Below are 15,040 nucleotides of genomic sequence, written 5' to 3'. Positions count from 1 at the left end.
TTTTATTTATTATTTATTCTTATAATAATTTTTTATCATGTGGAAATAATAGTGGAGCCACCTACAGTATGTGTTTATATGTTTACATCTAGACGTAACATTATGTTAACTTGCTATCCATTAAGGTGTTGAGTGACAATTTTCAAACTTTTGTGTATGATATTAGTATAAGTTTGAAATTAATTTATAAAGTAACCTTGATTTAAAAATTGAAGATTGAATGGAACTAAAAGTAAGTTCTTAACATAAAATTTCTTTTTTTTTAGAGAGGGGTTGTTTCTTCCTTTATTTATTTATTTATTTATTTATGGCTGTGTTGGGTCTTCGTTTCTGTGCGAGGGCTTTCTCTAGTTGTGGCAAGCGGGGGCCACTCTTCATCGCGGTGCGCGGGCCTCTCACTATCGCGGCTTCTCTTATTGCGGAGCACAGGCTCCAGACGCGCAGGCTCAGTAATTGTGGCTCACGGGCCCAGCTGCTCCGCGGCATGTGGGATCTTCCCAGACCAGGGCTTGAACCCGTGTCCCCTGCATTGGCAGGCGGATTCTCAACCACTGCGCCACCAGGGAAGCCCACATAAAATTTCTATGAGTTAACTTACATAATACTTGAAGAAAATTCCTGTATAACTACTTATACTATATATAATACATATAATACAAAAGTGCTTTTTAACTAGCTTTACCATGCTAACTTAATTCTAATAGTTGAAACGTTCACTTTTGGAGATATTTGAGTTAATTTTCAACAGTTTCAACTTCTAGATTGTTAATGTTATTAAAAAATATATGAAGATTAATATTTTCCTAGGTTTACCAAAAGAATTGGATTGAACTAAATATCATACATTACATGGTTGAATTTAAATTTTTTAAAGGGCTGTTTAGATTTTAAATTCTTTTAACATTCCAGTTATTAATTTTGATATAATCTAGGTAACTTTGAAATCTTATTTATGGTATAGTGAATTTAAGATGATATTGAATTTTAAGAGTTGAAACTGTCATTATGAAGAAAGTGCTTTAAATATTTCTCTCTTTATCTCTTTAGTTGCATTTAAGTGTTTCACTGAGTTCAGGTGGCAAAGAAGCTAAAGATTCAGAACAACCTGAAGGACTGATGGCAGTTCATTCTTTAAATCTTTTGCTGAAGAGTATTGGTGCCACTCTTACAGATGTACAAGATGTAGTTTTTAAGTATGTTTAATATTCAAATGTATAAATTGATGAAAAGTCCATTTTATATTTACATTAAAATTTTATAAGTGAAAAAGTATGTAAAGTACATTGCAGATCATAGGTTGAATATGGTTTTTTGCTGTTAAATGGAATATAATTTAAGTAACATGTTGCCTGGTAACCCTTAACTGTTAAATAACAGAATAATTATTAAATAATTTCCTTAAGAAAGAGGGACAGAGGTCATGCAAGTTTGTGTGTTATATAAGGCCTTTTTGGCCTAGGGAAGGATTCCTAAGAAACTGTGTATACCCAAAGGTGTGATGTGTGGTGCTTAAAAGATGTTGCTTTAAGGCCTGTGGGATCAAGACTCTTCAAAGCATATGTGACTAGAAGAAAATGAATGCCATGATAGCAGAAATGAAGGGATCAGTTTAAAGGTTACAGTCAAAAATTTAATGTGAGTCATAATGTAAGCTATTAGACTATCTGACCAAAGAGACTGAGAGAGTCTGAGTGGAGACTTTAGATGAGCATGACCTTTGCAGATAGCACCTAGAGCTATTATTAAGAACAGTAGTAAGAATCAGTGAGTCTAATAAGACATAACTGTAAATCTAGATAAAAGTTAGGAAACAGTCAAATTAAAAAACACAAGTTTGAAGACATCAGAAATAGGATGAGATTTCTAATCTTGCTGCTGTCCTATCCTTAGCATAGAACTTCCCAATTAGTGGATCCAGGTATATGCTGTGAATAGGTTATAAATAACCTGATGGTGATTCTTCAGCTGCCAGCTGATCAGGCAGGACCTGCAGCAGCTGAACCCTGGCCATTCTTGAGCAGCCTCTTCCATTTATCTCAGCGCGTCAGGCATTTCCTGTGTGGGCCATGATAGGACAGAATTGAGAAATATAGTTCATGTCCAGGCGTCAGACCCAAGGGGTCTCTAAATTGCCTGAATTATGTGAAAATGTGTATATTGATGGCTTTTCTGAAGATAAGATCCATAGCTTTTATCAGATTCTTAAGAGGGTTCTTTGACCAGAATATGCAGAGATGTATATAGGAGTGGATTTTCTGACTGGTATGGGAAAATGTACTAAAAGGAATTTTTTTGGAGAAGAATTCTAAAGAAAATAAAACCATTCATTAATATTAAAAACATAATCTCCTTTTCTCTATATATTTATACATTTTTTTGTGTTTTTTTTTTTTCAGGCTTGCATTTTTTGAACTCAACTATCAGTTCCATACAACATCTGAACTACAGTCTGAAGTAATAAGACACTATTCAAAACAGGTTTGTCTGAGATTATTTTACAGAGGGACAGAGTGATAAAATGGTGAAGCCATATGTCTATAGAGGTATAATGATTTGGCCAGGAAGGGAATAGCCGTTTCAAAATTTTCAAACATGGTTTTTTCCCTCAGGATTGTAGAAAGGAGTTGAGCCCAACCACCATTTCAGTTTTTTGCCTTTCTACTTGTAGCCTTTGACAGAAATCTTTGCTGGATCAGTGTGGACTAGATGTAAATCTTTAAATAATAATTAGCTAAGTAATTCACCTCACTTACTTAAAAAAATAGGTCAAGGGAAACTATTTATCAGTAAGTGATAAACACAGGGTATTTTTAGTGTAATTAAGTTGTTTAGTTAAGTAGATATATTATTTTAGTGGATTTTTGTCCACCTCTGAAGACTCCTGTATTTTGTGGTATAGTTTATAGAGCATTGAGATAGCTGTTGTATGGTGGACAGATCACTGAGCGTGACTTAAGAGGTCTGGGTTTGGATCCCAGTTTTGCTGTTTACCCACCATAGCTCTGGGCATCATTTGACCTGTATATTTCTCTAGTCTGTAAAATGGTGGCAGTAATAATAACTGTCACACATAGTTGTAAAAGTATTTTGAATATTCTAAAACTTTATGTAAATAGGTCATATTATTTCTCATATTCTAACACCAAATTGCTTTTTAAAACTAAGACTACTGATGAATAAGGTGATAGGGTTTAGGTTGAAATTAGTGGTGAGGGTGTTAGCCTGAAAAAAAACTGGATGTGTGTACTGAATATAAGGAAAAAAATATTAAGTCTGATAATCTGATTTGACTAATGTTTATATTTCATTTTTAGGCCATTAAGCAGATGTATGTACTCATTCTTGGACTTGATGTTTTGGGAAATCCCTTTGGCTTGATTAGAGAATTTTCTGAAGGTGTAGAAGCATTTTTTTATGAGCCTTACCAGGTAAAATAGTTAATCTTGTATTGTGCAATATATCACACTAATACTTTTGAATAAATAGTGCATCCCATTAGCAGACACAAATTACCATATATAAAATAGATAAACAACAAGGTCCCTACTGTATAGCACAGGGAACTATATTCAATATCCTGTAATAAACCATAATGGAAAAGAATATGAAAAGTATATATATACATACATATACACACACTTGTGTATATATATGTATAACTGAATCACTTTGCTATACACCGGTAACTAAAACATTGTAAATCCACTATACTTCAATTAAAAATGATAATAATAATAATCACCCCAGTTGTTAACTTGAGTTGTAGTTGTGAATGGATTTTTGGAAACACAACAAAAGGACATTATTTTGAAGCAAACAATGGTAAGAGGTTTTTGAGAAGTCTTGGGAGAAATATTTACCTTTTCCTTCAGAATTTAAACTTAAGACTTTACTAAGAAATACCAAATTTTAAGTGTTCTGTTGGAATATTAAAGGTGGATAAAATTTGTACTATAGTAGAAGGAAGATTCCCATGGACACACAGTCTTGCTTTGCACAGTGGTGTGGGACAGTAAAAATAACCATGCAAGCTGACACTGTGTGAAACAATCTTAATAATCAATGGCAAAAATTATGATTGTTCTCTGTCCCTTAAAAATTTCTGTCAAAACATTCAAAACTCTCCTACTTTCACTTTTAAACATAGAAGATAATGAAAAATAAAGTAAAACTAGTATTTACTTTGTACACTGTAATCTAAAATATTAGAAATATTAAGAATTAAAGTGTTTTTATTTCTTTTTTTAAAAAGTATATAGAGTAGTTTGTGGTTACCTTCTCATCATATAACTTATAATCCGAGTAAGCATCTTTTGTACACTTTGGTGACTAGTCATATTCCTTTCTAAGTTTGGATCAACTTCCAACATTTTATCCTTTGTACTTTGAATGTCATGAAATATCTGAGAATTATGTTAATGTGAAGTTTTCTTCTGATGTCACTTTCTCTGGGACATCTTTATTCTTTTTGTCACTACTACTTTCCTTGTATATACCAAAAAAAAAATTTACCTTTAAAAGTAAGCATAGGGCTTCCCTGGTGGCGCAGTGGTTGAGAATCCGCCTGCCAATGCAGGGGACACGGGTTCAAGCCCTGGTCTGGGAAGATCCCACGTGCCACAGAGCAACTGGGCCCATGAGCCACAACTACTGAGCCTGCGCATCTGGAGCCTGTGCTCCGCAACAAGAGAGGCCACGATAGTGAGAGGCCCGCGCACCGCAATGAAGAGTGGCCCCCGCTCGCCGCAACTGGAGAAAGCCCTCGCACAGAAACGAAGACCCAACGCAGCCAAAGATTAATTAATTAATTAATTAATTTTTTTTTTTTAAAGTAAGCATAACTTTATTATTATTCTTTTTTGACCCTTTAGGGAGCCATCCAGGGTCCTGAAGAGTTTGTGGAAGGAATGGCACTGGGACTGAAAGCACTAGTTGGTGGAGCTGTTGGTAAGAAACAGAATGCCTACCAAGAATGATTATGCTAGAAAGTAATGATATGTTTTGTTTTACTAAAGGTATTACAATTTTGCTAGGTGGATTAGCTGGTGCTGCCTCCAAAATCACCAGTGCTATGGCTAAAGGGGTAGCAGCTATGACTATGGATGAAGACTACCAACAGAAGAGAAGAGAAGCCATGAACAAGCAACCAGCTGGTCTTAGAGAAGGCATCACTCGTGGAGGAAAAGGATTAGTTTCTGTAAGAAATTTCCCATGGTTGTGAACATTTTAGGAATATCTTTTAAAGCCACGATCTGTGAGTAAGGAAATCGACATAAAACTTTCATTCACTCAAATATTATTTGGATGTTGGTGGAGCAGTGGGTTGTGACATAATAAAAAATATGTCAGTAGCCTCCAGAAATATTCTGTTTAAATAAAATACTTAGGAAATATGTTAATTCTTATGGTATCTAGAAAGCAGATCTCTGCATTTCTTTTGTAAGCCAGACTTGGTTCTTCAAGGTATCATGTCAAAGTATTGTAAATTTTCAATTGTGCTTTTCCTCTAGGGTTTTGTAAGTGGCATAACAGGAATTGTTACAAAACCGATCAAAGGTAAGTATAGTGATTCCTTTGGGTGATATATATTACCAAGGCTTTCATAAATTGATTCCATTTTTGTTCCTAATCCAGTTGTCTAAAACTCTGTCTTTTTTCTTTCCAGGAGCTCAAAAAGAAGGAGCGGCTGGTTTCTTTAAAGGTGTTGGGAAAGGTTTAGTTGGAGCAGTGACAAGGCCAACTGGAGGCATCATAGACATGGCTAGCAGTACATTTCAGGGAATAAAAAGGTAAATTCTCTTTGATGTAAAATATGAGTAAAATGCTTAAACCAAGAGAAATGAGATAAGTCTCTTTGGCTTGAGGCACTTAATTATGACCCTGCAATAATGGCAAGTTGCATATGATCTTCCTAATTGCTTTTGATACTTCTTAAATTGTTGGTATTGCATCATTTCAGCTTTGTAGAGTTCTACTTTATTTGTCATTCATTCCCAGCAGCCTTGGCAGGGAAGGTTTGGCAAGTTAAGCTTTTCACTTACCTTGATTGAAATACATTACAATAATGTAATGCTATACATCAGTTATAAAATTAGCAAATATAATATTCTGTCTCCTTTTTTGAGAAATAAAGAATGGCATTTTAGATTCCCGGTTCAAACTCAGCTTGTGTTCACCCCTTCCTTTATGGTCTTATTTTGTTATGAAACTATTACATCCTTTCCCTCTATTTCTCTTCACTTGTGCAAATAATTTTAAACATGTTCTCTTTTCCTCCAAATTAAATTTAGCATAAGACTAAAATTTATTAGTTGTGTTTTTGTTACCTTTATTATAGAAGTTTGTAACACATAAAACAATTGATTAAATTCATACTAATGAATTTAACTTAGAAACCTAACTTAGAAAATTGGTGGGTGGATATCTCCCTGACCTTTTTTCCTTTGTACTTTCTCTGGCTTTCTGCTCTATTGGAATAAGTATTGTCATTAAATTAGTTGCTCCTTTTAAGTCAGTATTTCATACTATGCCCATAATGGGGTGTTTCCAGTTTTAGTTTAGAGTTAAGGTTGGAAAAAAGGGTACAGTTTTTTCTACCTGTAACTTTAGTTTCACAAATATAATTATTGAGTCATAGTCATCAGAGAAGCTCAAAAGTCAATAAATCATAAGGAATTAACCATGACAATCAGACAAGAAAAGGAAATAAAAGGAAATCAAATTGGAAAAGAAGAAGTAAAACTGTCACTGTTTGCAGATGACATGATACTATACATAGAAAATCCGAAAGCTGCTATCAGAAAACTACTAGAGCTCATCAGTGAATTGGTTAAAGTTGCAGGATACAAAGTTAATACACAGAAATCTCTTGCATTCCTATACACTAACAATGAAAGATCAGAAAGAGAAATCAAGGAAACAATCCCATTTGCCAATGCATCAAAAAGAATAAAATACCTAGGAATAAACCTACCTAAGGAGGCAAACGACCTGTACTCTGAAAACTACATGACACCGATGAAAGAAATCAAAGATGACACAAACAGATGGAAAGATATACCATGTTCTTGGACTGGAAGAATCAATATTGTCAAAATGACTATACTACCCAAGGCAATCTACAGATTCAGTGCAATCCCTCTAAAATCACTAATGGCATTTTTCACAGAATTAAAACAAAATATTTTACAATTTGTATGGGAACACAAAAGACCACAAGTAGCCAAAGCAATCCTGAGAAAGAAAAAAGGAGCTGGAGCAATCAGGCTCCCTGAGTTAAGTCTATACCACAAAGCTACGGTAATCAAAACGGTATGGTACTGGCACAAAAACAGAAATATAGATCAATGCAACAGTATAGAAAGTCCAGAGATAAACCCATGCACCTATGGTCACCCAGTCTATGACAAAGGAGGCAAGAATATACAATGGAGAAAAGACAGTCTCTTCAATAAGTGGTGCTGGGAAAACTGGACAGCTACAGGTAAACTAATGAAATTAGAACACTCCCTAACACCATACACAAAAGTAAACTCAAAATGGATTAAAGACCTAAATGTAAGGCCAGATACTATAAAACTCTAAGAGGAAAACATAGGCAGAACACTCTTTGACATAAACCTCAGCAAGATCTTTTTCGATCCACCTCCTAGAGTAATGAAAATAAAAATAAAAACAAAAATAAACAGAAATAATTAAACTTAAAAGCTTTTGCACAGCAAAAGAAACGATAAACAAAAAGACAACCCTCAGAATGGGAGAAAATATTTGCAAATGAAGCAACCGACAAGGGATTAATTTTCAAAATATACAAACAGCTCATGCAGCTCAGTATCAAAAAAACAATGCAATCAAAAAATGGGCAGAAGACCTAAATAGACATTTCTCCAAAGAAGACATACAGATGGCTAAAAAACACATGAAAAGATTCTCAGCATCACTAATTATTAGAGAAATACAAATCAAAAAACTACAGTGAGGTATCACCTCACACTGGTCAGAATGGCCATCATTAAAAAGTCTACAAACAGTAAATGCCAGAGAGGGTGTGGAGAAAAGGGAATCCTCCAACACTGTTGGTGGGAATGTAAATTAGTATAGCCACTATGGAGAACAGTATGGAGGTTCCTTAAAAAAACTAAAAATAGAGCTACCATATGATCTAGCAATCCCACTCCTGGGCATTTATCTGGAGAAAACCATAATTTGAAAAGATACATGCACCCCAGTGTTCATTGCAGCACTATTTACAATAGCCAGGACATGGAAGCAATCTAAATGTCCATCAACAGATGAATGGATAAAGAAGATGTGGTACATATATACAAAGGAATATCACTTAGCCATAGAAGAAATAATGCCATTTGCAGCAACATGGGTGGACCTAGAGATTGTCATACTGAGTGAAGTAAGTCAGACAAAGACAAATATGATAGTGCTTATATGTGGAATCTAAAAAAATGGTACAAATGAACTTAGCTACAAAACAGAAATAGAGAGTTACAGATGTAGAAATCAAACTTACGGTTGCCCAGGGGCAACGTGGGGGAGGGATAAATTGGGAAATTTGGATTAATGTATATACACTATTATATATATATAAATAGATAATAATAAGGACCTAATATATAGCACAGGGAACTCTACTCAATACTCTGTAATGGCCTGTATGGGAAAGGAATCTAAAAAAGAGTGGATATATGTATATGTATAACTGATTCACTTTGCTGTACACCTGAAACTAAAACAACATTGTAAATCAACTATACCCCAATAAAAATTCATTAAAAAAAATTAAATGTCCTTCTTTGTGTCCAATAGGAATTTTTTTTTTAAAGTCTAATTTTTTTCTGATTTTTGTATAGCCATTCCAGCTCTCTTTTGGTTATTATTTACATGGTATATCTTTTTCCATCCTTTTACTTTCAACTTATCTGTGTCTTTGACTCTAAAATGAGCCTCCTTTGGACATCATATAGTTGGATCACATTTTTTTATCCATTCTGCCAATTTCTGCTTTTAATTGGAGATTGATCCATATGTATGTGTCTGTACATATGGATACATTACATTTACCTTTAAAGTTGAGAATGAGAGAAGGATGCTTGCAGTCCCCTCATGTATTTCGCATTGTGCTGGAGGAGCTAATAATGCAATATAGTAGGAAATAGGAAAAGCAAAAGAAATTAAAAGTCTTAAACCAGAAAAGAAAAAGCAGTACTCATACGCTGCTTCTCTGATTATTGTCTACAAAGAAAATCCAAGAGAATCTATAATCACACTTCTTTACAGTTCTACATTTGTCTAGAGAACTTATTATTATTTGTGTCAAAAGACAGAATTTTAAAAAGTGATGTAATAGTCTCATTTTATCCAAAAGAAGATCTTTTTTTTAGTAGTTTCATTTTAAAGTATACTTAGGAGTTTTTGAGTAGTTTTTAAAATCAAGTTATATGTTTTCCCTCTAGAGCTACAGAGACTTCTGATGAAGTGGAGAGTCTGCGACCCCCTAGGTTCTTTAATGAAGATGGAGTTATCAGACCTTACAGGTTGAGGGATGGTACTGGAAATCAAATGTTACAGGTGGGTGAAGAAATATCTTATGAAGTAAGATTAATATAGTCAAGTCAGCTTTTTTTTAAAGTAGCTATATAATGCTTTAAATATATATTAGATTATTTGGGCTTTTATATGTTTTGCTTAATTCCATTTAAAGTTTCTTACATTTACTTAGGCTTTAAATGTACATTTATTTACTGTAAGATTTTTTTTTTTTCTTTTTTACAGGCATCAAAAAGTTTGATATGAAAAGAGTTAATGCATGACTTTGCAAGTGAAAGCCAACAGTAGATTTTAGTCTTAAAATTTACAAACTACGTACAGCTGTTTCTGTATTTTGAATGCAAAGAAAAGCTTTTATATTGGTAACTTTTTGTATAGGATTTTTAGCACATCTGATCTTTTTATAGGATACTCTTAGTTCGGTACTGGATTTGCTAGATTTGTTGAAAGCCATTGTGCCTTATGTACCCTCACAGTTGATGGTACTTATTTACCCAGTTAGACCATTTCTATTTAGGGTGCTTCCTTCAAACCACTAACAGCTTTTATTCCAGATATAATCCTTATGTCCAGTTAGGCATGGATAAGGAAAAAAATCATGACCACTGCTATTGTGAATTCTTGGGTTCTCCTGCTTTTCTTTTGAAGATGCTCAAATGGCCATGACCCTCTTCCCGCTTTATGCTTGTGTGGTCTATTTAAAACCCTGTGGAATTGATAAGCAATTTACATGAAAACCAACATCTTTTAGTAAGGAAAATTAGCTTTTAGAGCAATAGTCAGTTTGAAGATAGAATATTTTATCTGTTTATATAACTTATGCTTTGAAAGTTGGACTTTTTAGAATCTGGATTATGCTGTAGATAACATACACAATAGGATATACCAATTTAAAGTCGTTTCTGTGGTTTAGATGTGAAATACTAAATTAAATCATTTAATTGAAAACAAGGAGTCTTGAAAATATTCATAGTAATAATAAATTGTACAGACTTGAAAATACTCATAGTACAGACTTGAAATACTCATACAGACTTGAAAGTATTCATAGTACTTGATATCTTTATGTTCACAGTATATAATTTTGCATTAAATGTACTTCCATAAACTATAAGTATTGTGTTAATGTGTGATATTTAGTTAAGTGGTTTTACATTGTGTTTAAAATGTTTTTAAAGCATCAGTATAATTGCATATTGGGATAGAACTGGCAATCTACTGAGAGACTGTCTTCTAAATGGCAGGTTGACAAACTCTACAATGACAGTATATCATTCTTTGGAAATGTTGCAGAAGTCACCTATAGTTATACAATTGAAACATACATATCTACTCAGCACCTGCCTTCCCTTATTAGAACACAGTTAACATATTACTAATTCATTTTAATAAACTGAATAGTTATCAAATCACCTTTCACAAAACTAAAAATATTTCTTGAGAAACTATTTTATAAACTTAGTAGGAAGTAAGGATGAGTAGTGAGGAGAGTTTAGACATACATCCGCATTATTAGAGAACAGATGATAAGAAAGCCATGACATACCAAAAGTTTTTCACAGCTGATAACTTGATTTCAGTAACAAGTAAATTTGTTCTACACTTTTTTCCATTGATTGTTTTCTAAAGCTCTAAAGTTTGGGATTTAAGATCATGACTATTGACTGTATTTTTAAACATGCCTGTTATTTTCATTAGGCCAGTTGTAGAATTAATTGCTAAAAGAGCTGTTTAAATGACTAAAATCTCACAATCCTTGTCAGCCATTACTTATTTTTCAGCAGGAGTATTAAACACAGTATTAGTCGGAATACCTATAGGAATTCACCAGATGCCTTAGGATGTTTGTGTTTGGCATTATTCTCTTACAGGTGTAAGAAGTGGGTTGTTGCTTTAGTGGTAATGGTGCTTTTTTTGAATCAAAACTTTACTATTAGCAAACACTTTAAAATATACAAATACCAGTGCTGTGGCAAAGAAGTGGGTGACATATAAGCAGTATTTCAAATCTCATCTGCCTAGATTTAATCTGATTTCATAATAATGCCCTTAGAAAATATTTAATACTTTCAAATGTTTGTCCTTTTGTTTTCTAGTTTTCTAAAAAGGGTGCTCTGTGTTCACTAAATTATATATGCCTATATATGATAATTAAATATGAGATACACTCTTTTATTGTGTACCTTTCTATCTAGAAAGTGGCACATAATTATAGTGCTTCCTAGTAGTCCATTAAAGCTGCCTACTAGAGAAATAGAATAATTCTAACATAGTCACAGAATAATTTACTGGTATCATCAAGCTGTTCTATACATTAAGTGTACCAACCAGTGGAGTTTAGTTAACTAGCCTATCAGGTTATGAAATATTATATCCATAATTACTGCCTCACTTAGAACTGAAGTCTTCTTCAAAATTATTGACTTCTTGAACATTTCATAATTTTACATGTTTTCCAAGCAATTTGCCATACTTAACTAACATTTGTGCTTCTTTTTTTCTTTACCATGCTTACAGAAAATTCAGGTCTACAGGGAGTGGATTATGACTCACAGTAGAAGTAGTGATGATGATAATGATGATGACGATGATTAGTCAGATCTGAAATGTTCAAATTCATATGTTCTTTGCCATTTTATTTGGAATGTTTCATTAACATGTTTTGTATGACTACTACCATAATGCCCATATGGAGTTAAAAGTACTTTTTCCTTTTAAATGTTTTTCTATGTACTTTCAAAAACAAAAATTTATGCATTATTTAAGCACGGAAAAATGTATTTTATAGCCAAAGTAGGGCATACCATATACTATAGCATTTGCTTTATGTGTTTTATAGCTTTGTAATAACAGTTTGTCTTTAAGATTTAAAGTTAGGCAATTTTTTTTTTAATGTTCACTAGTTTCATTTTTAATTATCTGTTTATTAGTTAGCAAAATGCTGTTTTTAATGTTCTCTGTAAATTTTCTGGGCTGTAATATAATGTAATTGAGTAATAAAAAAAAAAAAGAGAAAGAATAGTAATAGCCAGTCAATATTTTATATTTATTTAGCATTTTAAAAGCATCTTTTGTCAAATTTCTTTTAATAATAATAAACTTATATAACTTGAAGCAATATGAATTTGTTGTTCTATTCCAAAATCATATAGGTTGAACTACTATTATAAGAAACATTCATGATTTGTCATAGAGGTTAGATAATGAAATAATATATAGTCTGAGAATGAAGAAAAATGTTCTTTGGTTCTTTTATTTCATTTTATTATGTACACGTTTTGTGAAACAGTGAACAAAGTTGGTTTTACAATCATTATATTTACTTATTAGCTTACATATCCATGTGCTATATCCTTATTATAAAATGTTATGAATTAATTCAGGACAGAAGAATTTTTATAGTAAGCATAATTATATGTATTTCTTCTAGATAATATTGGGAAAATGTTATCTATGTTCCTGAAAGATGTATAAGCAAATCTGTTTTATGTTTTGTATACTGAAGGCTTTTTTTATTTCAAACTTAGATGAAACTTTTTGTTCTATTTTTCTAGTATATCAGATGTACTTAAAAAAAAAAAAAACTCGAAAAAGTTAATGACTGTTAATAGTATGATGTTTAATCCCTTATGACTGCTCTGCATTTGGATCAACAAAGGAGCATTTACCTTAATTTATGTTAAGCATTTTGCTTATAATGAGCTTATATTAGACTGTAGTAGATAATTGCCTTAATTGTTCAGCTTTTGGTTTAATTTATTCAGCCAATGACTTGAATCTCTTCTAATTCTTAGGTTTATCAAGATTTTATCTCTATAAATCATTATTCTCTATTTCTTAGAAAATGACTATTTCAGATTTTTAGTATTGAGCTTACAAAAAAAGAAGCTAAAAAATTTTGCTCTTGAAATTTCTACCTGCCTAGCATTGATTCAAATTAAGTAGAAATCCAGGTTGTGTATGCTAGGACTAAGAAATATGTGAATGTCAAAGAATTTAATTACTGTTTTCATCAAAATATAGTATTCTTATCTTTTTGGAGTAAGTAAATAAATTAAAACAGTGACCATTAAAATAGTCACTACTGGTATCAGAGACAATTTGTCTTTGTCTTGCATCCACTGCTCTCTCACCCTTGGTCAGAATCAAACAAAGTCTGCTGCTTCTACTGGAAGCTGGAAAGAACATAGTCTGTTGTTATGTATTGTGTATGCCTGAGAGAGGAAGGGTTTGGTAATTTCTTCATTGACTTCTTGATTCCAACTATGCTAAGCATGCGGCCTTTCTAAAGGAGAAAATGCTAACTGCTTGTTTGCAAGAAATTTACTGAGTTCCCTGTGGTTGGTCTGTGACACTTAATTCTACGGTACAGATTTCACAAAGGTCCTTATGAATTTATCTGGGAAAAGTTCTGGATATTTTAGCAGTGCCTTACCATTTTAATGAAAAGAAAATTGGAGGTAGAATTACATTTATTTAAAATCTCTTAAACAGTAAAAAGATTTAAAATAATATTCTAGTAACTAGTAAACTTTGTTCATGTGACCTTAGGGATTCATCCTTAAGTTTTTAGCCCTTAGAAGTGGCATACATTCTCTTAACAGTATAATTGGCCTTGTTCTTTCTGTTTCTGTTTTCCTGCCCCAGTGAAATAATCTTTTCAAGCTTCTCTGCTGACAGGTATTAATTATTTTTTCAGTTTAAAAAATGTATTTATTATGTTAATTTTATTTGAGAAAAATTTAAGCCTGAGGATTGCTCTGTGTTTTCTTGATGGAGATATAGGGCTTGGACAAAAATATCTTCTTATTCCTCATCAAATATATAGAAAATTAGTTCAATTTTGGGATTTTAAATGAGATGAACAGTTCTTTTGTTTATTAGTGGCTCTGTAATTAATTAGAACTTTAAAAATGGGAGTATCCATCTAATAAAGTCTTGTGAGAAAGCTGAGTTTGAAAGATTGACTATGTAATACCACACCTTTCCATATCCTTTAACTTTATTTATATTCCAAATTTCTATGTGGTCATTGCCTATGTATAGAAAAAGGGATAAAGGGATGGAGTGTTCTTCTCTCTTCTTTTCTAAGGGAATAATCACTCATTCTCTGTTTTCCTTTATGTCTACTTGACACTTGAATAACATAGTGAAAACTGGCAGGAAGAAGAGTTTATAAAAATCCTAAAATTGTGAACACCTATCACCATGGATAAATAATCTGTTTATAAGAGCCTATAAATGAAATTAATTGATGCTCACATTGGTATAGATATAACAAAGTAAATCCAGAGTAATATTACTGACTTTCGATATTCCTTATTGAAAAGGAAGTTGGAATAAATTTCAATTTGCTTCTGCTTTTAAAATAATCAGAATTTTATAAATTTTACCTTTTGAAATTATTCAAAACACATATCATTGATGCAGTGTTGAGTGTTGACTTTAAGGCCATGTTATGAAAATTAACAGATGGAGC

The 15,040-nt window shown here is 32.6% G+C and overlaps 1 protein-coding gene across 4 annotated transcripts in view; it reads left to right on the top strand.

Annotated features, from left to right (window-relative positions):
* Positions 1–15,040, top strand: part of VPS13A (vacuolar protein sorting 13 homolog A) — a 258,051-nt gene that overhangs the window by 223,096 nt on the left and 19,915 nt on the right. For 2 of the 4 annotated variants that reach the window (XM_068551844.1, XM_068551843.1), the window contains 8 exons: positions 1,048–1,193; positions 2,397–2,478; positions 3,315–3,428; positions 4,872–4,947; positions 5,034–5,197; positions 5,511–5,556; positions 5,666–5,789; positions 9,468–9,582. In XM_068551844.1, the coding sequence (XP_068407945.1) occupies positions 1,048–1,193; positions 2,397–2,478; positions 3,315–3,428; positions 4,872–4,947; positions 5,034–5,197; positions 5,511–5,556; positions 5,666–5,789; positions 9,468–9,582 (867 nt within the window). Of the gene's footprint in view, positions 1–1,047; positions 1,194–2,396; positions 2,479–3,314; positions 3,429–4,871; positions 4,948–5,033; positions 5,198–5,510; positions 5,557–5,665; positions 5,790–9,467; positions 9,583–9,786; positions 10,452–12,078; positions 12,253–15,040 lie in introns of those variants that run through there. The other 2 variants (XM_068551845.1, XM_068551846.1) reach the window with 2 other exon arrangements.

The sequence above is a fragment of the Eschrichtius robustus genome, chromosome 10 (assembly GCF_028021215.1).
Source record: "Eschrichtius robustus isolate mEscRob2 chromosome 10, mEscRob2.pri, whole genome shotgun sequence".
NCBI lineage: Eukaryota > Metazoa > Chordata > Mammalia > Artiodactyla > Eschrichtiidae > Eschrichtius > Eschrichtius robustus.
The sequence above is the reverse complement of the archived record's forward strand: the minus strand, read 5'-3'. Positions and strand labels throughout refer to the sequence as shown.